General features: G+C 38.7%; 1 protein-coding gene across 2 annotated transcripts in view; it reads left to right on the top strand.

The window, feature by feature from the left end:
• Stxbp4 (syntaxin binding protein 4) overlaps nucleotides 1–19,651 on the top strand; it is a 154,148-nt gene that overhangs the window by 13,801 nt on the left and 120,696 nt on the right. The window contains exons 2-6 of one of the 2 annotated variants that reach the window (XM_052193863.1): nucleotides 4,265–4,392; nucleotides 6,373–6,505; nucleotides 17,750–17,856; nucleotides 18,017–18,233; nucleotides 19,149–19,227. In XM_052193863.1, the coding sequence (XP_052049823.1) occupies nucleotides 4,337–4,392; nucleotides 6,373–6,505; nucleotides 17,750–17,856; nucleotides 18,017–18,233; nucleotides 19,149–19,227 (592 nt within the window). In that variant the 5' untranslated portion in view covers nucleotides 4,265–4,336. The remainder of the gene's footprint in view (nucleotides 1–4,264; nucleotides 4,393–6,372; nucleotides 6,506–17,749; nucleotides 17,857–18,016; nucleotides 18,234–19,148; nucleotides 19,228–19,651) is intronic. The other variant, XM_052193864.1, reaches the window with a different exon arrangement.

Here is a 19,651-nt window from a genome sequence, read left to right on the forward strand (position 1 = left end):
GAATGCATGGAACTGACTTATTGATCTTGGAGTGGGAAAGGAATTTCTAGTTCAGGCTTACATACAGAAACCATCAAAGATCAATGAATTTGGCCACATGGTTTTTACATTAAAATGTTCATAACCAAAAACAAAGAGAGAAAATTGTATTTTGAGTTTTAGTGCTGACAGAGGCTATTGAACAGAGAAAAATAATAAATAGAAAAGGGCAAAAGAAACAGTTCACTTTCCTTTTTTACTAAAATGGTTCTAAAAGCAAAGAGAAAGAAACAAAAGTATCACTAGCTTCCTTAAGATACAATTTTCATTAAAAAGACTTCAAAAAGATTCAGAAATCAATCATGGTGGGTGGCTTCATGTGGAATAATACACACCTTTTGGGGAAATAGTTGAGATACGTATCAGTTTCTTTGTGTCATGCCTGATAATTGAATCATGTTAATATTTACTCATTTCTGATATATTTTTATGCTTATTTATTTTACTTTTTATATTTTTATATAGTAAAATATCTCATTTAAGAAATTACTGAGATTTCAAGATTACCACATCTTAATCAAAGATCATTTGCATGGTAGGCAGATATTTTTTTTATCTGCTAAGATTTGTAGTTATAGTTTAATTAAGTTGTAAAAGAAGAGATTGATATATGAAAGTAAAGCCAAGTTTTCTGAAGTAAATTCATTTTATAAAACACAATGCTTTTCTGTAGTGTTGTAGTTTCTGGGTTTGCTGACATAGTCTTTTCTTCCCTCTGACTCAGCAAGCTAGATAAGCAGTGTATCTTCATTGGGTGCTTATATTTTTAGTAAAAGAATAAAGTGGTTTATGTCTTTGTCATTCTCTCACAGTAGTGGGGACATACATGCCATACGTGTATGTGTGACTATGTGTATAACATTGCTAGAACCTCTGTTGATGAAGGGCTTGCAAGCTTGTGTAAGAGAAAGGGGTGGCTCAGAGCTAGAAAGGCGGCCCAGTTGGTAAGCCCAGCCCCTCCCTCCGTGAGAAGCCTGGCAGGATGGCATTCTGTGCTCATCCCCAGCTGGGGAGATAGAGATTAGTGATCCCCAGGTTCACTGAGAGACCCTCCTAAGGGTCTAAGCTGTCGAATGACTAAGGGGACACCTGGTGTCAACCTCCCCACAGCACCTGCGTGCATACCCACCCAAATGCACGTGCACTACACATGCACTACACATGCACTACACATGCACTACATATGCACTACACATGCACTACACATGTACTACACATGTACTACACATGCACTACACATGCACATATGAACAAAACAAAGAGGTAGAACACTGAAAGGCGCACATGCAAAATCAATTTAACAATCGTGGATCCGGCTAGGGAGTTAGCTTAGACAGTAAAATGCCTACTATCTTAGCAGGAAGGTCTAACTTTGGATCCCCAGAATCTATGTAAAAAGTCTAGGGTAGCAGTCCACTCTTATCATCGAAGCCCTAAAGCCAGCGAGCCTAGCTAAGTTGGTCAGTTTTAGATTTACCAAGACATGCTGTCTCAAAAAAAAAAAAATTAAAGGGAGAAAACAATCAAGAAAAGACACCTGACATTAGTCTCCGATTAGATGTACCATATGCCTCTGTTCATGTGTATCCACATGCGCAGAACTGCATTAACAAGAACAACACACACACACACAACCTTGCAGTTTGGATGGATAAGATTAAACTCATGCTATTGTGCAAAAGTTTTAATACTAGCATCTTCATACAAAGACATCCATATAACATACCTCCTGTTTGGGCAGAATATAGAATGAAATTTTCATACATTTATTGCATATCTTGCTAGAGTTTCTAAGCTTGGGTTTTAATGCTAGGAAAAATAAGTTATACTTTGCATTTGGCTTGTGATAATAAGTGATAGAGTTTTTCTGTATGTGAAATGAAGCTAACATTGTTAGTCTTGTGGGGCTCCTGGAAGAGAATACATGCAGTGATCCCTGGCTCTCTTTACATTTAAGGATAATTCCAAATTCTGGACTAGGCGTGCTTCCTCCACACTCCCTCAGCCCCTGTGTATGCCTGTGAGCACTCACACCGCAGGCGTCAGTCTGACTGTCTGCGAGGCTGGTTTCCGCTTCTTGTTCATTCTACCCTCATAGTGCACTGCTGCGAATGCTTAGAGGAGTGAAATAATATGGGCACTTAAATTTTAATACTTTGAAATAAAATTTCTTTAAAAAATGCCAATTTTGGGACTATGTGAAATCCATGTGTAGCACCGACACAAGCTTCCATAATGAGTTCCAGGAATACTTGAGGCCCTATGTCCTGTCAGAAAAACCCACCACTAGATGGGGCTATTAGTTACTTTAGTAACCAGGGGAAAGAAAAGTGCTTGGATCTTTTCCATTTTTCTTTTCACTCCCTTCCTTCACTATCCTTCCCTCCCTCCTTCCCCTCCTCCGACTCCTCCCATCCCCCTCTCTCTCCGTCTCTTTCTTCCATCCCCCTTTGGGCTAGGTATTGCTTATTCCTACATTATCCCTATTATGCAAGGAGGCTAGTTGGCTTCTGAGGCCATGTCACTAGCAGGTGGCAATATTGTAATTTGAACGTGATTCTTTAACCTGGACCTATTACATTTTCCATGATGTAAAATAAAATAAATGCATCTGAAATATTTTACACAATCTGTGACACATGGAGTCAGTAAACAATAGCTACTCTTATTTTGTATCTGAGGGTGCTCTCTTGAGGTCTTTGGCTGCCCCATGCATGCACCATTAAGGCAGTCTAAAGAGTTGATGCAAACACTCTCTTAGGATTAAACTTTATTTAGACTCTGAATCAGTATTGATGGAAGCTCTTCCTTCAAACCGTCACCTCCCCTTTCCTTAGGGGTAGTACTGAGTAAATTAGGTGCTGCTGGAGTTCTGCTGATGACAGTGCAGTGACAGGGTGGCATCATTTCTCTGGCACCTCAGGACCAGAGTACGTCCACTGTTCTACTTGCTTGTAAGTATGGAGCTGGGAAGTTGAACTACATTGTTAATACTCAGGGAGTATAATTCTTGGCTAAGCTCCCTGAAGGCTGATTATTGGTTCTTTGTCCAGGGTTCTTCAGTTCTACAGTGTAGAAAGAGGTTTTTATTCTCCTGTGTACAATGGTTTGGGGAAAGGTAGGCTAACCCCCTCCCCCCAGGTTTTAGTTCTCTGAGTTTTATTGATTTACAGCAAGCATAAGGTAAAAGGAGCAATTTGGTAAGTTTCTACTGTGTGTATGCACACTGATGGAAGCATCACTGCTGACAAGGGGCCTGGTGTATCAAAGCTGAGACGTAGAGAAGCCACGGGTAACGAGTGCCAAGTCTGCCGTAGACGCTACAGTCCAGGTTCCAGCTGAGGAGGCGAGCCCTGTGCAGCAGTGTGGAAGAGCATGGTGTCTTTCAACCTCCTCACTCGATCCTTCAGTAAGACAGCTGTACATAATGATCCAGATGTGGCTTTCAACTTTAAAATATTGGCCATTTCCAATCAATTTTAACCTTCTGTTAAAAAAAAATTGAGAATCACCTGCGTTTCTGTTAAAAATGATACTTTGCCCTTAGAACGTATCTTCTCTCCCTCCCAGGAGTGCACTGTGTGAGAGCTAAAGGATTACTTACAGTAGGCCTGCACAGCCCTGAAGGGATGTTCTGCAGCTTCGCTCCTGCTTCTCCCTCACAGGGAGTGACGCTCCACTTGAATGCAGGTTGTTGTAATTAAGCAACTCCGTATTATTCACTGAGGAGTTATAGCAGACATTCAAACCGTGTCTTTCCTTTTCCTAGGAAACCCATGCAGTGGAGTAGCATGAGCTGAGCCACACAGAATCTGCAGGGAGGCCCTCGGGGAGCCGGGGAGACATGACTTTCTGTTTTCCTCACGTGTGCTGTGTAATTATTTTTCTGACTGTACGCTCCATAGCCTTGAGCTCACAGGAGGCACTTGCGAGTCTTTTGCATTTTTAAGCTTATTTATTTAGCTCGTATAAGTTTTAATCACTGCTGTATTCTTCACTTGTACTAAAGAGCACAGATTTCATATATTCATGGTGATGTAGGGACAGGCCCATCTACCTGTGTAGGGAGCTGTCTTGATGCTTCAGCTGTTATCATCAATGTCTAAAATATCGTAGCCCATGAAAAATGAAATACATTATTGCTGAGTATATAAAGTCTTTATGTAATGTTGGAACTGCATTGGAATGTTCTAAGGCTTAAAAAAAATATTTTCTATCATTCCAGTTTGAAGAAAAAGAGAATATTTAGACTCTCCAAGCTCTTCCTTAACATAGCTGTTAAATCCAAGGCAACTGCATGGACAGCATGGATAACAGTACATCTTCTGCACAGTCACCCAGCCCACTGGAAAGGTAACTTTTAAGGGTAATTTAATAGGCTTTGAAGTGTGCACACTATTAGTGAACAGTCAGTTTAGGCTTCATTCTGTCTTGAAGCTGCATGGCCTAGGGAAGTGATACTCAGTAAAAAGTCAAGTACCACACTGCATTCTGGGGCTTTGGCAAGTCCTAGGGAGACTTCTATACCTGTGATACCAACACCTGAGATAATCACCTTCGAAATGCAAGAGGCTCTCGGCTCAGAGTTCAGGGTTTTAGTGTGCCTGCACTTTTTACTTTGAGCTGTGGGGACATGGCAGTGTCATGTGTTGAGTGGTCTCTTCACTGCATAACGGCCAAGAAGCAAATCTCAATGTCCTTTTCAGAGTCATCCTCATAGAATCTGGTATCCTAGAGCTAGGCCTTGCCTCTTCAGGTACCACCAATAACTTCTCAGTAGCACTCCAGGACAGTAGCCAAGCCTTTTAACACAGAGGTCTTTGAGGGGAGCCTCCAAACCACGATATATTGTAAATTAATACACAGAGCAAACCCTGCATTCTCTTTAAAATTCCTTGTACAGATTGTGCTTCTTTGAAAAATCTGGTGTAATTCTTTTGAATTTATATAGGATTAGATTTTTCTGATTAATTATCCTCAAATGTCTTAAAACAGTAAGAATTTCTTTTTTCCTACAGTTCTAAGGGTTGACTGAGAAATTCTGGATGGCCATAGATGTCATAGCATCTAGCTATGACATAGCACACTGAGCTAGGTGTGTGACACCTCAGCTCAGAAGGCCAGGCAGCTGAATTCACTTTCTGCCTGTTCTTTCATCCTTCAGAAGGCTAGCCTGGGCCTTGTCAAACAGAGGCAGAACAGCTCCTAGCAGGCAGCATAAATGTTTTATGATTATCTTTCTTCCTCACATTTGATTTTGCTGGTATCCTGTGGACCAAAGTAATCTAATAGGCCAGTCCAAATTCAGGTAGTCAAGATAATGAATGATGACTGTTAGAAAGGCCCTTACCAAGTAGCATGTAGATAGCAACCAGAGAAACTGGTAAATATTTTGTAAACATATATTAATGTATATTTTGCAAGGTTCAATCAGAGAAGGTCTCCTCTAATTCTTGTCCTTTCCTGTGCCCTCAGTCTTCCTGTAGATAATCATTGTTATTCTTAGGTCTTTTTAAGTTCTCCTTTTTGCCTAAGAAAATGGATATATATGTGCATATACAGAAATATATAGAGAGAATGTATGTATATATGATTTCACATTCCAGAATAGCCTAAAATAAAAGTGTGTGTGTGTGTGAAAACAAGTAGTATAGAGGATTATATAAATATTAAATTTACTAGCATTTTATGTTTATATCTCTCAGCAGTGGTCTTAGTAAATAATGTGGACACATGCATCCAAGACTCATTTCTAACTTTGCTTAAGTTTTGTTTGACCAACGTGCTCAAAAATACAGCTTGGTGACATCCCTGTTGTAGAATTACCCGGAGAGTTCTTTTTTGATGGCATTTCAAAAATTAGAGCTAGAGCAAGTACTTTATACCAATAAAATCCTCTTCCTAAATTAAAAGGATAATTTTTGAGATTCACATGGGAGTAAATTTATTTTGCTTTAACTACCTACAAAGACATAAGTTGCTTACCTGTATGTTAACACATTTGGTTTTAGAGCCTCCACTGTAATTTTCTAAACAACTAAAATCAAACAAATCTCATCACTTATCTGAATCCCTGAATTCACCTGAGCAACATCAACCTGTCTTTACTCCTAAGATGTAAGCGATGCTGCTGTCACTGATTGTTTATGTAAGAATTGAACACACTGATTAAAAAAAATCATTTTACTTCTATGATATGCTTCAAGTGTCCTTGATAGTAAACATAAACTTTTGAGCCATCTAAGTCTGACAATTTTATTTAATAAATAGCTTATAGAAAACTCTATATAGATCTCTAGTCTAACCTGTTAGTGCTAATATATTTCATCCTAGAGACCCTGCCTTTCGGGTGATTACAGTTACTAAGGAAACAGGTCTAGGTCTGAAGATCCTTGGTGGCATTAACAGGAATGAAGGACCGTTGGTGTATATTCATGAAGTCATTCCTGGAGGTGACTGTTACAAGGTAAACATAACTCCACATGACCCACAACACCACCCAAAAAACCAATAATGACAAAATCCTGCCGGTGCCAAGATTTTTTTTTTCCTTCATCAGTGAATTTTTCATATAAGTTTAATGTCCTCATTAAAGATGCAAGGGGGCCTTTACCCTCAAGGATGTTTGCTCTAAAACTAAATTCTCCAAGCATGCAAATAATAAATACATCTAACTATATGTATAACTCTAACTAAAGATTGCACATTACTTAGTTATATGCTGTTGAACTCATCTCTGAAGCAGAGCTCAAAGAAGGTATATCTGCAGACATGCTGCTAGTATATCTGCTGAGTTTGCATCAAGTTGGTTACCTAACCTTGAGTTGCATCAATTTAGCCGTTCAATGCAAAAAAAGAGGAGGAGGAGGAAGAAGAACAAAAAGTAGAATAAAGCAAGCAACAAACTAAACTGCCTCGTTCCCTGATTTGCACTACTTCCCACTGACTTGCTGGTTAACACTTTGTCTGTAAGAGACTAGATTCAGCATCTGCCTGAGAACTAGATCTGGGATTAAGAGCAGAAGTGTCTAGCCTTCACTCCTTAGTCTTGTCATTGGAAAGTATAGGACAGAGCACCCCGTTCTTCTTCTGCTGGGCCAAATTTTACTCAGGACCAAATTTTAAACAAAACTTCAACAGTTAATAAACAGGCTATGCTATTGGCATTATCATTTATCTTTTGCAGTTTCATTTATATCAACCTAGATATCATGATAAAGGATCTTACAAGCTTATTCTTATCATTGTTCCTTGGGGCGGGGTGGATTGTTAAATAAATAATCCCACTTTTTCCCTTTTGAAAACAATTTCTCTTTGCAGTTGGGTTTTAATTTCCTCCCTATGTGGGGGAAAAAGTGAGTTTCACCAGAATCATTATAATGAATGAGCTATTTCCGGTTTGTTCATCTTACGAGGCATCTGTGTTGGCTAACTCTGTGTCAATTGACACAAACAATATAATAATCTAAGAGGAGAAAAACCGCAATTGAGAAATTGCCTTTGTAAGATCAAGCTGTAGGAAAGCTAAGGTTTTCTTAATTATTATTTGATATATGAAGGTACAGCCCATTGTGGGTAGGGACACCCTTGGGCTGGTGATCCCAGGTTCAATAAGAACACGGCTGAGCAAGCTGTAAGGAGCAAGCTAGTTGGAAGCACTCCTCTGTGGCTTCAGCATCAGCTCCTGCCTCCAGGTTCCTTCTCTGCTTGAGTTCCGGCCTCCACTGTCCTCAGTGATGGACTGTACATGGAAATGTAAGTTAATAAGCCCTTTCCTCCCCAAGATGCTTTTGAGTGTTTCTTCACAGCAATAGAGACACTAAACATCTCTCCAATATACTTTTTAAGTTCTAAGTTATTACTAGTTTAAGGTATAAAATGATATATATATTTTAGCTAAATGACAATTTAATGTTAAAGATAAACAAAGTGAAGCCCCTCCCAGCAATCCTTTTGGTAAGAAGTGGGAGGTATACTCTCACTTCAGTTTTAAGCTTAGAGATGTGGGCAGGGAGAATGGAGGATGTGGGAGCATTTAGTATATTTAAGTTATTTCCTTGCTTGCTTACTTGCTTGAGACAGAGACGTTAATGTTTCACTCCTGGCATACCTGGGACTCACTGTGTCATCCACACTGGCCTCCAACTCATTTTGATCCTCCTAACTCAGCCTCCACATTTTTTGTTCGAGGCACAGGCCACCATGGCTTGCTGATTAAGATACTTGGGGTAGGGCACAGGAATAGTTCAAGGTGCCTGAGAAAAAATACAAGTTTGTCTTTAAAACAAAAAACAACTAATGCTTTTTATTTCTACAAATATTTAAAATTAGACTAATAAATTGAAAGTAGTAATTTTAAATGGCTCTTTATCTGCAGTAAACCATAGCAAATTAAGAAACTATGCTCAAGATATATAGAACTTTTCTTGTTAGTTGAGGTATGCTAAAAGGACAGTTTTCTTCATTTGCCACCAGAGAGCAGTGTGGAGTTATTAATGTTCAGGTCATGTGCAAAAGAAAGCCAATTAGAAAAAAAAATGTACAAGAACTAGTAAAGAATAAGTAAATCTTGGCTCCTTATATTTATTTTAATATTCCTTAAGATGGGATGCAATGAGTAAAAACAAAACAGATGCAGTTTTACTGCAACTTTTTTTTTTATAATAATATGCTACTAGGGACCTTGATTCTGTTTTAAGTATTCAACCACACTTGGTAGTTTTTTTTATTTTATGACCAAGTCTCATATAGATAGATAGATAGATAGATAGATAGATAGATAGATAGATAGATAGATAGATAGATAGATAGATAAAGTTGCCCAGGCTGGCATATAGATCAGTTGTTAGTTATTTTCAGAATTTCATGTGTCCTTTAACTTGACTATAATTTATTAAAACTCCCCCCCCTCTCTCTCTCTCTATATATATATATATATGTCTCTCTATCTCTCTGTCTCTCACCTCTTCAGTTCTCTTAGAGGTATCTTAGAAGCAACGTTTCTGAGGCACAATCTGTGATACTTAACCTTACACCTTCCTCTCATTTCTTCCCAAACACGGCCTCTTTTCAGTAGCTGTTCAAAGCTGTTTCTCAATCATTTCCTTCTTCCCATATCATTAAAAACCATATCACATTTATCTTAGTGTATACTGCTGACCTTTTTACTATCCCTTAAACCCATTAATCAGTCAGTCTCTCTCTCTCTCTCTCTCTCTCTCTCTCTCTCTCTGTGTGTGTGTGTGGGGGGGGTGTTTGTGTGTGTGTGTGTGTCTGTCTGTCTGTCTGTCTGTCTGTCTGATGTATGTGTGTATGTTTGCTGGTACAGGTACATGTATGTGTACACGACAGTGATGGAGGCCAGAGGTCAATGTCACGCATCTTCATTTGTCACTTTCTGCCGTAATTTTTGAGACAAGGTCTCTTACTGCTCCTAGATCTGGCTGATTAAGCTGGCCTGGCCAGAGCCCATTGGCTCTGAGGACCTGCCTAGCTCTGCCTTCCCAGTACTGGAATCGCATGCACGTTAGTATGTGTGCGATGGGGGTCTGCACTAGGGTTCTCCTGCTTGAGGACAGGTGGTTTTTTTGATGAACCATCTCTCTAGGCTCTCTGTCTTTAGGCTGTTGTTGGCTTTTATTAGTATTCTCAGTAGCTTTATCTGCTCTTAATGCACCTTGCCTATTTCCTCTCCCACCAAACCACCTTAATATTATTAGTAACCTCTAAGCCCCTGTGTAGACTGCCTTCTGCCATCAGCTCTTCTTTTTCCCCATCTCTACCCTTACAAACTTGCCTTCCCTGTCTTTCTGAAAGAGCCATTCCTTCCTTATCTGGTCTAGGTTTATCATTTCATTAAGCAGGGAACAGCACCTCCTTCCTGTTCTACTGTTCCTGATATCAGTTTAAAGTGCACTCGGTAGAGGATGTGTTTCCTGTCCTCCAGTGCAAGTGCAGATAAGGCCAGGTTTGGTTTTTCCTGTGTGTGTGGCTAGTTCTTGTTCCGGTGCTTCATATCACCTGGCTCCGTTTGAGGTGGTGCATCTGGGTCTCTCGTTGTTTTAGATCAGCTAAACACTGCTCATTCTGCCTCTTGATGACAAGAACACCATCCAATTTCTTCATCGCAATCCCCTGAGTGTGATTCACTCAGATACTATTAATGAATGGACTTGCCATGATCATTCTGTCATATTTCTTTCTGTTTATCATCCACTGCCACCAAGTTCCTTCCAGACCAAGGTGCATCTCCTACTTGGCCTTTGTGTCAGAACATGGATAACATTTTAAATTGTTTGATTTTTTTCTTTCATTACTAATAATATAAGAAAGCTTCTCTGTTAATTTGAAGTAACGTTGCATATTTCATATAGTTGATTATTAAGACACATTCAAAACACATAGATAAGCTCTGTATATAACATACATACGCAGCTATGTACTCTGCCTGTTTGCCTGTAAGAGTATATTTCCTCTCCTAACTCTGATATTGGAATGCCCATTCCAAACAATGTCATGGAATCCTTGGCAATATTCTTCCTCACTACACAATGAAATGTAATCTCATACAGTTATTTGTCATCTTAGATTTGATAAATTGAAGACTTTTTGTCAAGCTTGTAAGTAAAGACCAAGGTCCCACTGGCATACATGCCCACTGTTAGTAATGTTCACAAACTGTGGAAGGCCATATTTCACTTTCAGATTATAGCTCCTTAGAGCATGTGCTAAACACATTGCTGAACTGTGATTAAAGCATTTGGATATATCAGAGGGCAAAGCTTCTGGGAGAAAGAACCCAGTCCCATTGGTGCGCACTGAGGGAACAGTAGCCAAGACTTTGAAATGTCACCCTCTTCTTTGTTGTCATTATTTCCATTATGACATAGCCATGCTGATTTCCCAGAGCTAGTTATTACTGAGTTACTATATTTTTTGCACAGTGCAAGGGAAACAATCATGATGCCTTGATCTAGCCAACCATAGGACTGAGTGACTAGTCTGAGAGTTAGCTGTATTAGTATTAAGATATTCTGGTTTTGAAAAGGTTAGAAGTGAGTATGAGTAAGGACAGTAGAAAGTTAGTGCTCTAAGACAAGGGTGTAAACATGTATTTGTTCAGCAGAGATAGCATTTGAGTCTGGCTGAGTATGAGGGTTATTCCTGTAGAGGAATGGGTAGATGCTAGCAGCGGTCATGTGTAAAATCATTGAAACATTAGCTGGGTTGAGGAACAGCCTCCGAAGAGCTTGAGGAGTTGTATGCTCAGACGGAAGGTGTATGATGAACCTAGGGAAAGGCAGGTTGCAGTTAGTTTCTAGCAGGCTTAGGAAGCTAAGGAGTGTCAACTGTTCCCAGCAGTGGGCTCCATCCAAGATTTTCTGTTTTGAGAGCAGTATAATTGAACTCTTCTTGCACATGGCCCATGGTAAAGGTAAGACTGTTTCAGCTTATTTTATTTACCACCTTAAATGCACTTAATCTGTATTCTTTGGTTCTTACAATGGGCTTGTGTTATGGATACTTTCACCAACTTTTTTATTAAGAAAATGAAGAGTCTCGTAGACATTAAGCCATTTTATTATGTTTACACTAGTATCAAGAGTTAAAAGAAGCCCACATCTAATTGGTAGATTGGGAGAGGACTCCAAAGCACTCTCAGAAGCACTTCCTGTCTAAATTATGAGTTAGTTCTGTCATTATCAGACTCAATAGATGGTTTGTGATAATTCTATAATATAGTCATAATTGAAATGAACAATGATGACAGCTTACAAAGGAGGAACTTCAGTGGCCAGGAACACATTATTATTTCAACGTGTATGTCTCTGTCAAATGAGAGCATTCAGACTGAAGTTCAGCATGTAAACATGCTTGGCATTGTACTTGCCTGGTGGTACAGCTGCTCCATAACCTGTGGGTGAGGCTTTAGCATTCCCTCAAGCCATATCTGCACATAGATTGCATAGGAATCTATCTGGGGCAGAATTCACTCTTTTAGAATGCAGGACTTTTACCTCCCCCCGCAATGGCTTCGTTTTCATTCACAGGCTCTGATTTTTAAATGCATTTAGAAATGCATATGATCTGCTAATATCTTATTCTAAGAAGCAAAGTAAAACACTAATCAATGTGAGTGCATGTTCAAAAGTACAAATATGTAGAAACACTACAAACCTGGGGCCAGAGGCTTCTCTCCTCCTCTCATTCCTTCTGCGAAATGTTCCTTTAACACATGGAGGTAAAATAAGGTCATGGATGCTGTACAGCTTGGGAAGAGAACACAGGAGGCTTCAGGTTAGTCTAAGTAAGCCCTTTTGCCCATCTGGACTTTTCAGCCTTTCCTCTATTCTGGCAGGTTTTCTGTAAGAACCATGAACATAGGCATTAGCTCCAGATGTTTATAGCTTAGTTCCTGGTTCCCGGTGAGAGGGCATGCTCTGCCATTCCCTTTTGTTATTGTTCTTGAAGATCTAACTAGTATTTGCAGAGCTCACATTCAAAGTCAGATTTCGCTATGTGCTAACTAACCTCCATGCTCATCCCTGTTGGTCCCCTGCCAGGAACACTTCTACCCAAATGAAATATAGTTGCCGTCTGACCTGTGGCAATGCTTACCAAATGTCTCCTTTCAAGGAAATTAAGTTAAATTTTATTTCCAGCAAAGATACCACAAGAAAGGAAAAGTACAGACCAGTTTTTCAGATGAATAAAGGTGGAAAAATTCTCAACAAAGTGCTAACAAACAAAATTCAGGAACATATAAAGAAAATTGTACATCTTGAACTATTGGGCTTGATCATGGAAGTACAAAGGATACATTGACATGTAAATCAATAAATGTAGCACAACATTTAAATAAACATACACAAAATCACAGAATAAGGAATTTGACAAGTTTAACATGCCTTCATGATGAAAGTTCTGTAGACATTAGGAATAGACTCAGTATACCTGAAAATAATAAAGGCTGTGTTGTATAAAACAAATGTTCACCAACATTACAGGAGATCTAGACCATTTGAGCATTACCTCTCAAATCAGAAATGAGACGAGGATGTGCATTCTCCTTCATATTCATTAAGTGCCCAAAATTAGAGAAAGACAATTAGAGAAAGACACAAAAGGGACAGAATAATAAAGGAAAGTTAGTACCGTCATTATTTGCAGATGACATCATTCTATATTTAAAAGACTCTATAGAATCTCCTAGAAAACTCTTGAGCTCTAATAAACACTTAGTAATTGAGGACCCAAAATATTAAGAAAAATAGCTTTCATATTTACCAGTAGTGAACTCGCAGAGGAAGAAATTAGGAAAAATGTTCACATTAGCTGATATATATACATATATATGTGTATATCTTTGCATGTGTGTGTGTGTACATACATATGTAATGTCAAACATAATATATGTATATTTTATATGTATATGTGTATATTATATATACATATATTATATCAAGCTATACACATATATATGTAATATAGGTATATATGTACAGTAGCTAGGAATTCATCTATCTAGAGAAGTTCAAGACTTTTATTTGTTTTTTTTTTTTTATTGGTTTTTTGGATTTGGTTTTTTTGAGACAGGGTTTGTGTAGCCCTGGCTGTCCTGGAACTCACTCTGTAGACCAGGCTTGCCTCAAACTCAGAAATCGGCCTGCCTCTGCCTCCCAGAGTGCTGGGATTACAGGCATGTGCCACCACCGCCCAGCAGTTCAAGACTTTTATAATGAAAACTTGAAGGTATTTGAAAATGGAACCCAAAAAAGACCATAAATGATAAAAAGACCTTTCGTTCTCCTGAGTTGTAAGAATTAATATCAAGAAAATGACTATAATGCCAAAATTAATCTATAGATTTCAGTGTAAGACCTATCAAAATTCTGATGTCATATTTCCCAGATCTCGAAAAGGCAATTCAAGAATTCATAAACTGTTATTAATAATTATTTTTCAGTCTAAATTTTTTAGAGCTAAGATTAACAGTGACATTATTTATTTACTTTTAATATAAGACCAATAACTTTAAGTTTGAGGTGTACTTGCAGTACTAGTTTTAGAATGTAGATTCTAGGGTAGGATTCTGTAGATGCCAGAGTAGGTTTCAGCTCACTAGGTTCGCTGTAGTAGCTTTGGCCTTATGTTGAGGAATTGAAGAATTGCTTTCTGTTTTATGGTGTACTTATTATATGTGAAAGGGTTTTAGAATGCATCAAACTTGTGAAATGTTACTGAAAGAACACAGATCTAGAATGACTTGTTTTTGCCATGAATAAACTTTTTTCACTTTTATTATCATTAATTGTACAAAGTAATGAGTTTCATGATGACATTTCATTTTTTAAATATATTTACTCATTATTTTATACTCCAGATTTTATACCACCCCCCCATCCACCCTCCAACTGATCCATATCCCATACCTCCTCCCTACCCCCCCCTCTGTCTTCCTAAGGAAGTCCTCACCCCCCAGCCTCCACCCCACCTGACCTCTAAACTCCAGGGGGACTCCAGTCTCTTGAGGGTTAGTTGCATCTTCTCTGATTGAACAAGGACCTGGCAGTCCTCTGCTGTATATATGTTGGAGGCCTCATATCAGCTGGTGTGTGCTGCCTGGTTTGTGGTCCAGTGTTTGAATGATCTCAGGGGTCCAGATTAATTGAGACTGCTGGTCTTCCTACAAGGTCACCTTCCTCCTCAGCTTCTTTCAGCCTTCCCTAATTCAACCACAGGGGTCAGCCACTTCTGTCCATTGGTTGGGTGCAAATATCTGCATCTGACTCTTTCAGCTGCTTGTTAGGTCTTCTGGAGTGCAGTCATGCTAGGTCTTTTTGTGAGCGCTCCATAGCCTCAGTAATAGTGTCAGGCCTTGAGACCTCCCCTTGAGCTGGATCCCACTGTGGGCCTGTCGCTGGACCTTCTTTTCCTCAGGCTCCTCTACATTACCTTCCTTGTAGTTCTTTCAAACAGGAACAATTATGGGTGAGAGTTTTATCTGTGGGAAGGCAACCCTCTCCCTCACTTGATGCCCTATCTTCCTGCCAGAGGTGGGCTCTATAAGTTCCCTCTCCCTGCTGTCTGGCATTTCATCCAAGGTCCCTCCTGAGAGTCCTGAGAATCTCCCACCTCCCAGGTCTCTGGTGTATTCTGTAGCATCCCCCCAACCTCCTACCTCCCGAGGTTGTCTGTTTTCGTTCTTTCTGCTGGCCCCCAAGGCTTCAGTCATTTTCCCTCACCCAATACCAGATCAGGTTTCCCTCTCTCCCCATAACCCCTGTCCACTTTCCCTCCCAGGTCCCTCTCAACCCACTTGTGATTGCTTTCTTCTCCCTCCCAAGTGGGATTGAGGCGCCCTCACTTGGGTTCTTCAGCCTGTTGACATTTTTGAGTTCTGTGGACTGTATCTTGGGTATTTTTTGTATTTAAGAACTATTGAATCATTATGTCCTGAGACTAGAACAGACTCCTCAGTATATGGGCTGTGGTCCTATAAAGTCTGTTTTCTACAGTTATTTACATGTGGTGTATATTCAAAGGTCAAAGGACAACTCACAGTTCATTCTCTATCTTCACTATGTGAGTTCCAAGCATTACATTCAAGTTGCTAGGCTTGGAGACAAATGTTGAGCCATCCACTAGCCCCTAAAATCTTCTGATGAGTGTTTTATCTTAGCTTCCCTATGTATTCATTATTAAGAAGAAGACATGATTCCATATAACTTTTTTCAAAACTAATTGTTATTTATGATGAAGTAGCTATAAATGACCATTTTTATGAGGAATCCAATTCAGACCAAAGATTGATTACACAAAGCATGTATTTTAGTAGGTAGGATTCTTTATTGTAATATTTTTAGTATTTGAGATTCAAATCCAATTTATTTAGGAGTCGTAATTACCCCCACTCCTCTCCCAAGCACATCGTAGATCCCCCTTACTTCCACACATTGCCAAATTCTTACCCTTTGCCTTTTGTAATAAAATATAGAGTCCAATTTGTGCTGCCCGTATACTACTCATAGGTGTGGAGCCAGCTTGGTCAGCCTGGGACCACATGCTTAAACAAAACTTACTCTCAGTTCTCAGAAGCCATCTATAGCCAGTTGTCTTCAGGTCACTTCCAGATCTTGTGTAGACAGCCAGAGCTGTGAGTGCATAAGCGCTGTGGTCCTGCCATGTACAACAGACACTGCTATACTGCAGCTCTCCCTGACCTCTGGCTAGGACAGTCTTTCTGCCTCATCTTTAGCAACGTTCCTGAGCCACACAGGAGGAGAGTGGTAGAGATGTCCCTTTGTGACTGAGCACTCTACTGACTCAGATTCGATTTTAAGTCAGTTTCTTGAATTTGTAGAGATTATTTCAATATTATTAAAGTAAAAATAAGCTTTTTAAACCTTCTGTGTTAGTCAGCCTTCTCTCTATATGAGAACCCTGAGTTAGTCAACAGATGGTCTGCTTAGATTCACACTTTTATGTGTTTCAGTCTTTGATTGACTGGCGCATTGCTTTTGACCTAAGGAATCATATTCTGGCAGGATGTGACAGAGTGACAGTGTTCACCTAACATCCAGGAAGCAAAAGGGAAGAGAAACCAGGCTTCGCTCTTTTCGGTATGTCCCCAGTGCTGCTAGTGCCCCCCACTCACCCCACCGCTAAAAATCTCAACTGCTTCTAGTTATGCCAAGTAGGGTACCAAACCTTCTAGTACACAGAACCTTGAAGGACACTTAAAATAAAATCCCTTGCTTTTTTTTAGGACTGACAATAATATTATTTTCTGTCTTTGTACATAAGCTATAAAAAACCAGAATTTTCGTTTTCAGTTGAATTAAGAGGAAAAAAAGAAGTGACTGAGATACTGCTCAACAACCACATTCAATCTTATAATTGATTATAATGTATCTTATATACTTAGGAGAGTTATGCACAGGGCCAGGGCTTAACAAAGACAGCCGGTTAAAGCTGGTGATTACCAGCATGACATATGCACATGACATATGATGCCACATACACAGGCTCGTTGGCATGGCCACAGGAAGAGCTAACAAGTCTAGTAAAGAAGATACTTGATCACAAACTAAGCACTGGATAAAACCAATGCAATTGGATTTCTTAACTTTGCTTTTAAAAAGTCAGCGTGCATGTTTGAACATGTGTGTACATTTTCTCTGTGTGGATATATGTGCATGTTTGTATGAATCTGCATGTGTATGTGCACATGGTATGTATGTATGCGCATGCATGCATGTGTATACATGTGTCTTTACATCTCCATTTGACAGTTTGGTAGGAGGAAAGAGGCAGAATACCCGTTCACTAGGATGGATGAGTCTCCTATTTTGAAATATTCAATATGCAATGAGGGCTTGGCTTGCCTTATCCAAGACAGACTCTTATCAGACTCAGAGCTGAGCTTTGAAAACAAGTGCCCTTTTGTGTACAGGCCGTATCCCTGTGGTAGGCTGATTCACAGCGAGAGGATTTATTCACTACATGTATAAACCACACAATCTTATTTATGTATAATTCTTAACCAGGTATTAATAAAACATTCTGCTATTTGGATTTTCTAATTATTTTAATTTGTTTATGACTTTATTCACAAGATTGGTTCCTTTTATTATGTTAATTTTATGAAAAATCTACTTTATTATCTTTTTTTTTTTTTTGTAATTTTCTGTTTGGCTTTTGATTTTAGGATGGACGTTTGAAGCCAGGAGATCAACTTGTCTCAATAAACAAGGAATCTATGATTGGGGTATCATTTGAAGAAGCAAAAAGCATAATTACAAGAGCCAAGTTGAGGTAACAGTTCCATCCATATGATATGATGAGTCATTTAACATATGTGTTTAAAGGTAGTGATTCGGATAGCTAAAGGTTTTCACTCTACTAGAAACACTGCCTTTGAATTTACTTGACTGCATTTGTTGCATATTTACAAAGTCATCTCTTTAAATCATAGGTCGGAATCTCCTTGGGAGATAGCATTCATCAGACAAAAGCCTTACTGTGGCCATCCAGGAAATAATTGCTGTCCATCCCCACAAGTGTCAGAAGACTGTGGACCTCAGACCTCAACATTTAATCTTCTTTCCTCTCCCCCTGAAACACTAATTCCAAAGACTTCTTCCACTCCCAAGACTCAGGACTCCACTTTACCTTCTTGTAAAGCAATTCAGGTAATCTTAAATTCTAGTTTATATATTCAGTCTATACATTTCTTATGCTCATTATGTTGGTTAAGTCAATATAAAATTGTAATTTCATTAACAATGCTTATTAATAAGCATTGAAAGACCTTGAAAGACTTTTCCTTTTTAGATTTTTATCATGTAAAACAGATTTTTGAGGTAATGCACCCTTTCTTTAAAAATGCAGAAAACCTTAACATATAACAATATGGTACCATGAAGATACAACTAGACACCATTAATTCTCCACCTGTCTGTTGCTACCTAATAAAAGATAGGCACTCATGTGTGCACATGCGTGTGTGCATTCAGTCCTTTGTTCTTCCTTTCATGCTAGGGCTAATCCTGATCATTCAGTCTGTGGGTAGTGTTCCCCTCACCCACGCATGCATGTCTTAGGAAATAGTTCACCTTACTTAATTCTAAAAAAATGAGAAATTTATTATATCCAAAGTAATGTGTTTGCTTTAAACTGTTACATGGTCCTACTAAATCACAATTCTAAAGTAGAGTCTAAATTCTTTAAATCTGTATCAGGAATAAAAAACAAGAAGCAGGTAGGCTTTCATTCAGTTGGTATATTCTTAAGGGTAACTTCTGTTCAAGGTATATGGTGATCAGAGAGATTGTTTTCTGTCAGTGCTTGCACTGGTTCTTTTATAAGGTAAGGGGCATGGCCTTCTGTTCTGTTCTCCTTAGACACTGTAGAGCTAGAAGCGTTCTTACTTTCAACTCTGAAATGCTTTCTTTGAAGATGAATATAGCAAATATTAGAAACTTCATATTTTTTTGGAATATTGCTTTGATCTTTTTAACCATTCTATTTATGTTAACACAAGCATCTACTTTCTACTTTGACCTACTTTAGAAAATGGCATATTATCTCCCTCATTTTTTTCACAGACAAAACATGAACACAATAAAACAGAACAGACTCCAATTACTTCTTTGGACAACAGCCCAACAGATACATCTAATGCAGGTAAATTCACATTTAATTCCTTGTTTGTTTTTCAACTACTCTATTTCAATGAGGATTAATAATATGACTCAATAGATCTTAATGATGATACATTTTGCCTTTTTTCTTTCAATGAATAAAAAAGCAAAATAAATGTATTGTTTGGTGCATTCTGTTAAATATTGACTCTTGCTAGAAATTTCTTTGAAAAAATAGTTGAAATTTCAAAAAGTTCATTATAATAAATGTCTGTGAAGCTGTACTAGTTAACAAATTGTTTAATCAAGTAAGGAAATAAAGTAACAAATAGTCAAGATGTGATTTCCTGTCTCTTTACTGAAGTACTGATGGCATGTACAGCTACATCTTTGAAAACACAGTACAGATGGAACAGAATTTATGAAAAAATGTTTGTTCATCTGTATTGAAAGATATTGTATGGATA

Source organism: Apodemus sylvaticus, chromosome 10 (genome assembly GCF_947179515.1).
Source record: "Apodemus sylvaticus chromosome 10, mApoSyl1.1, whole genome shotgun sequence".
Classification (NCBI taxonomy): Eukaryota; Metazoa; Chordata; class Mammalia; order Rodentia; family Muridae; genus Apodemus; species Apodemus sylvaticus.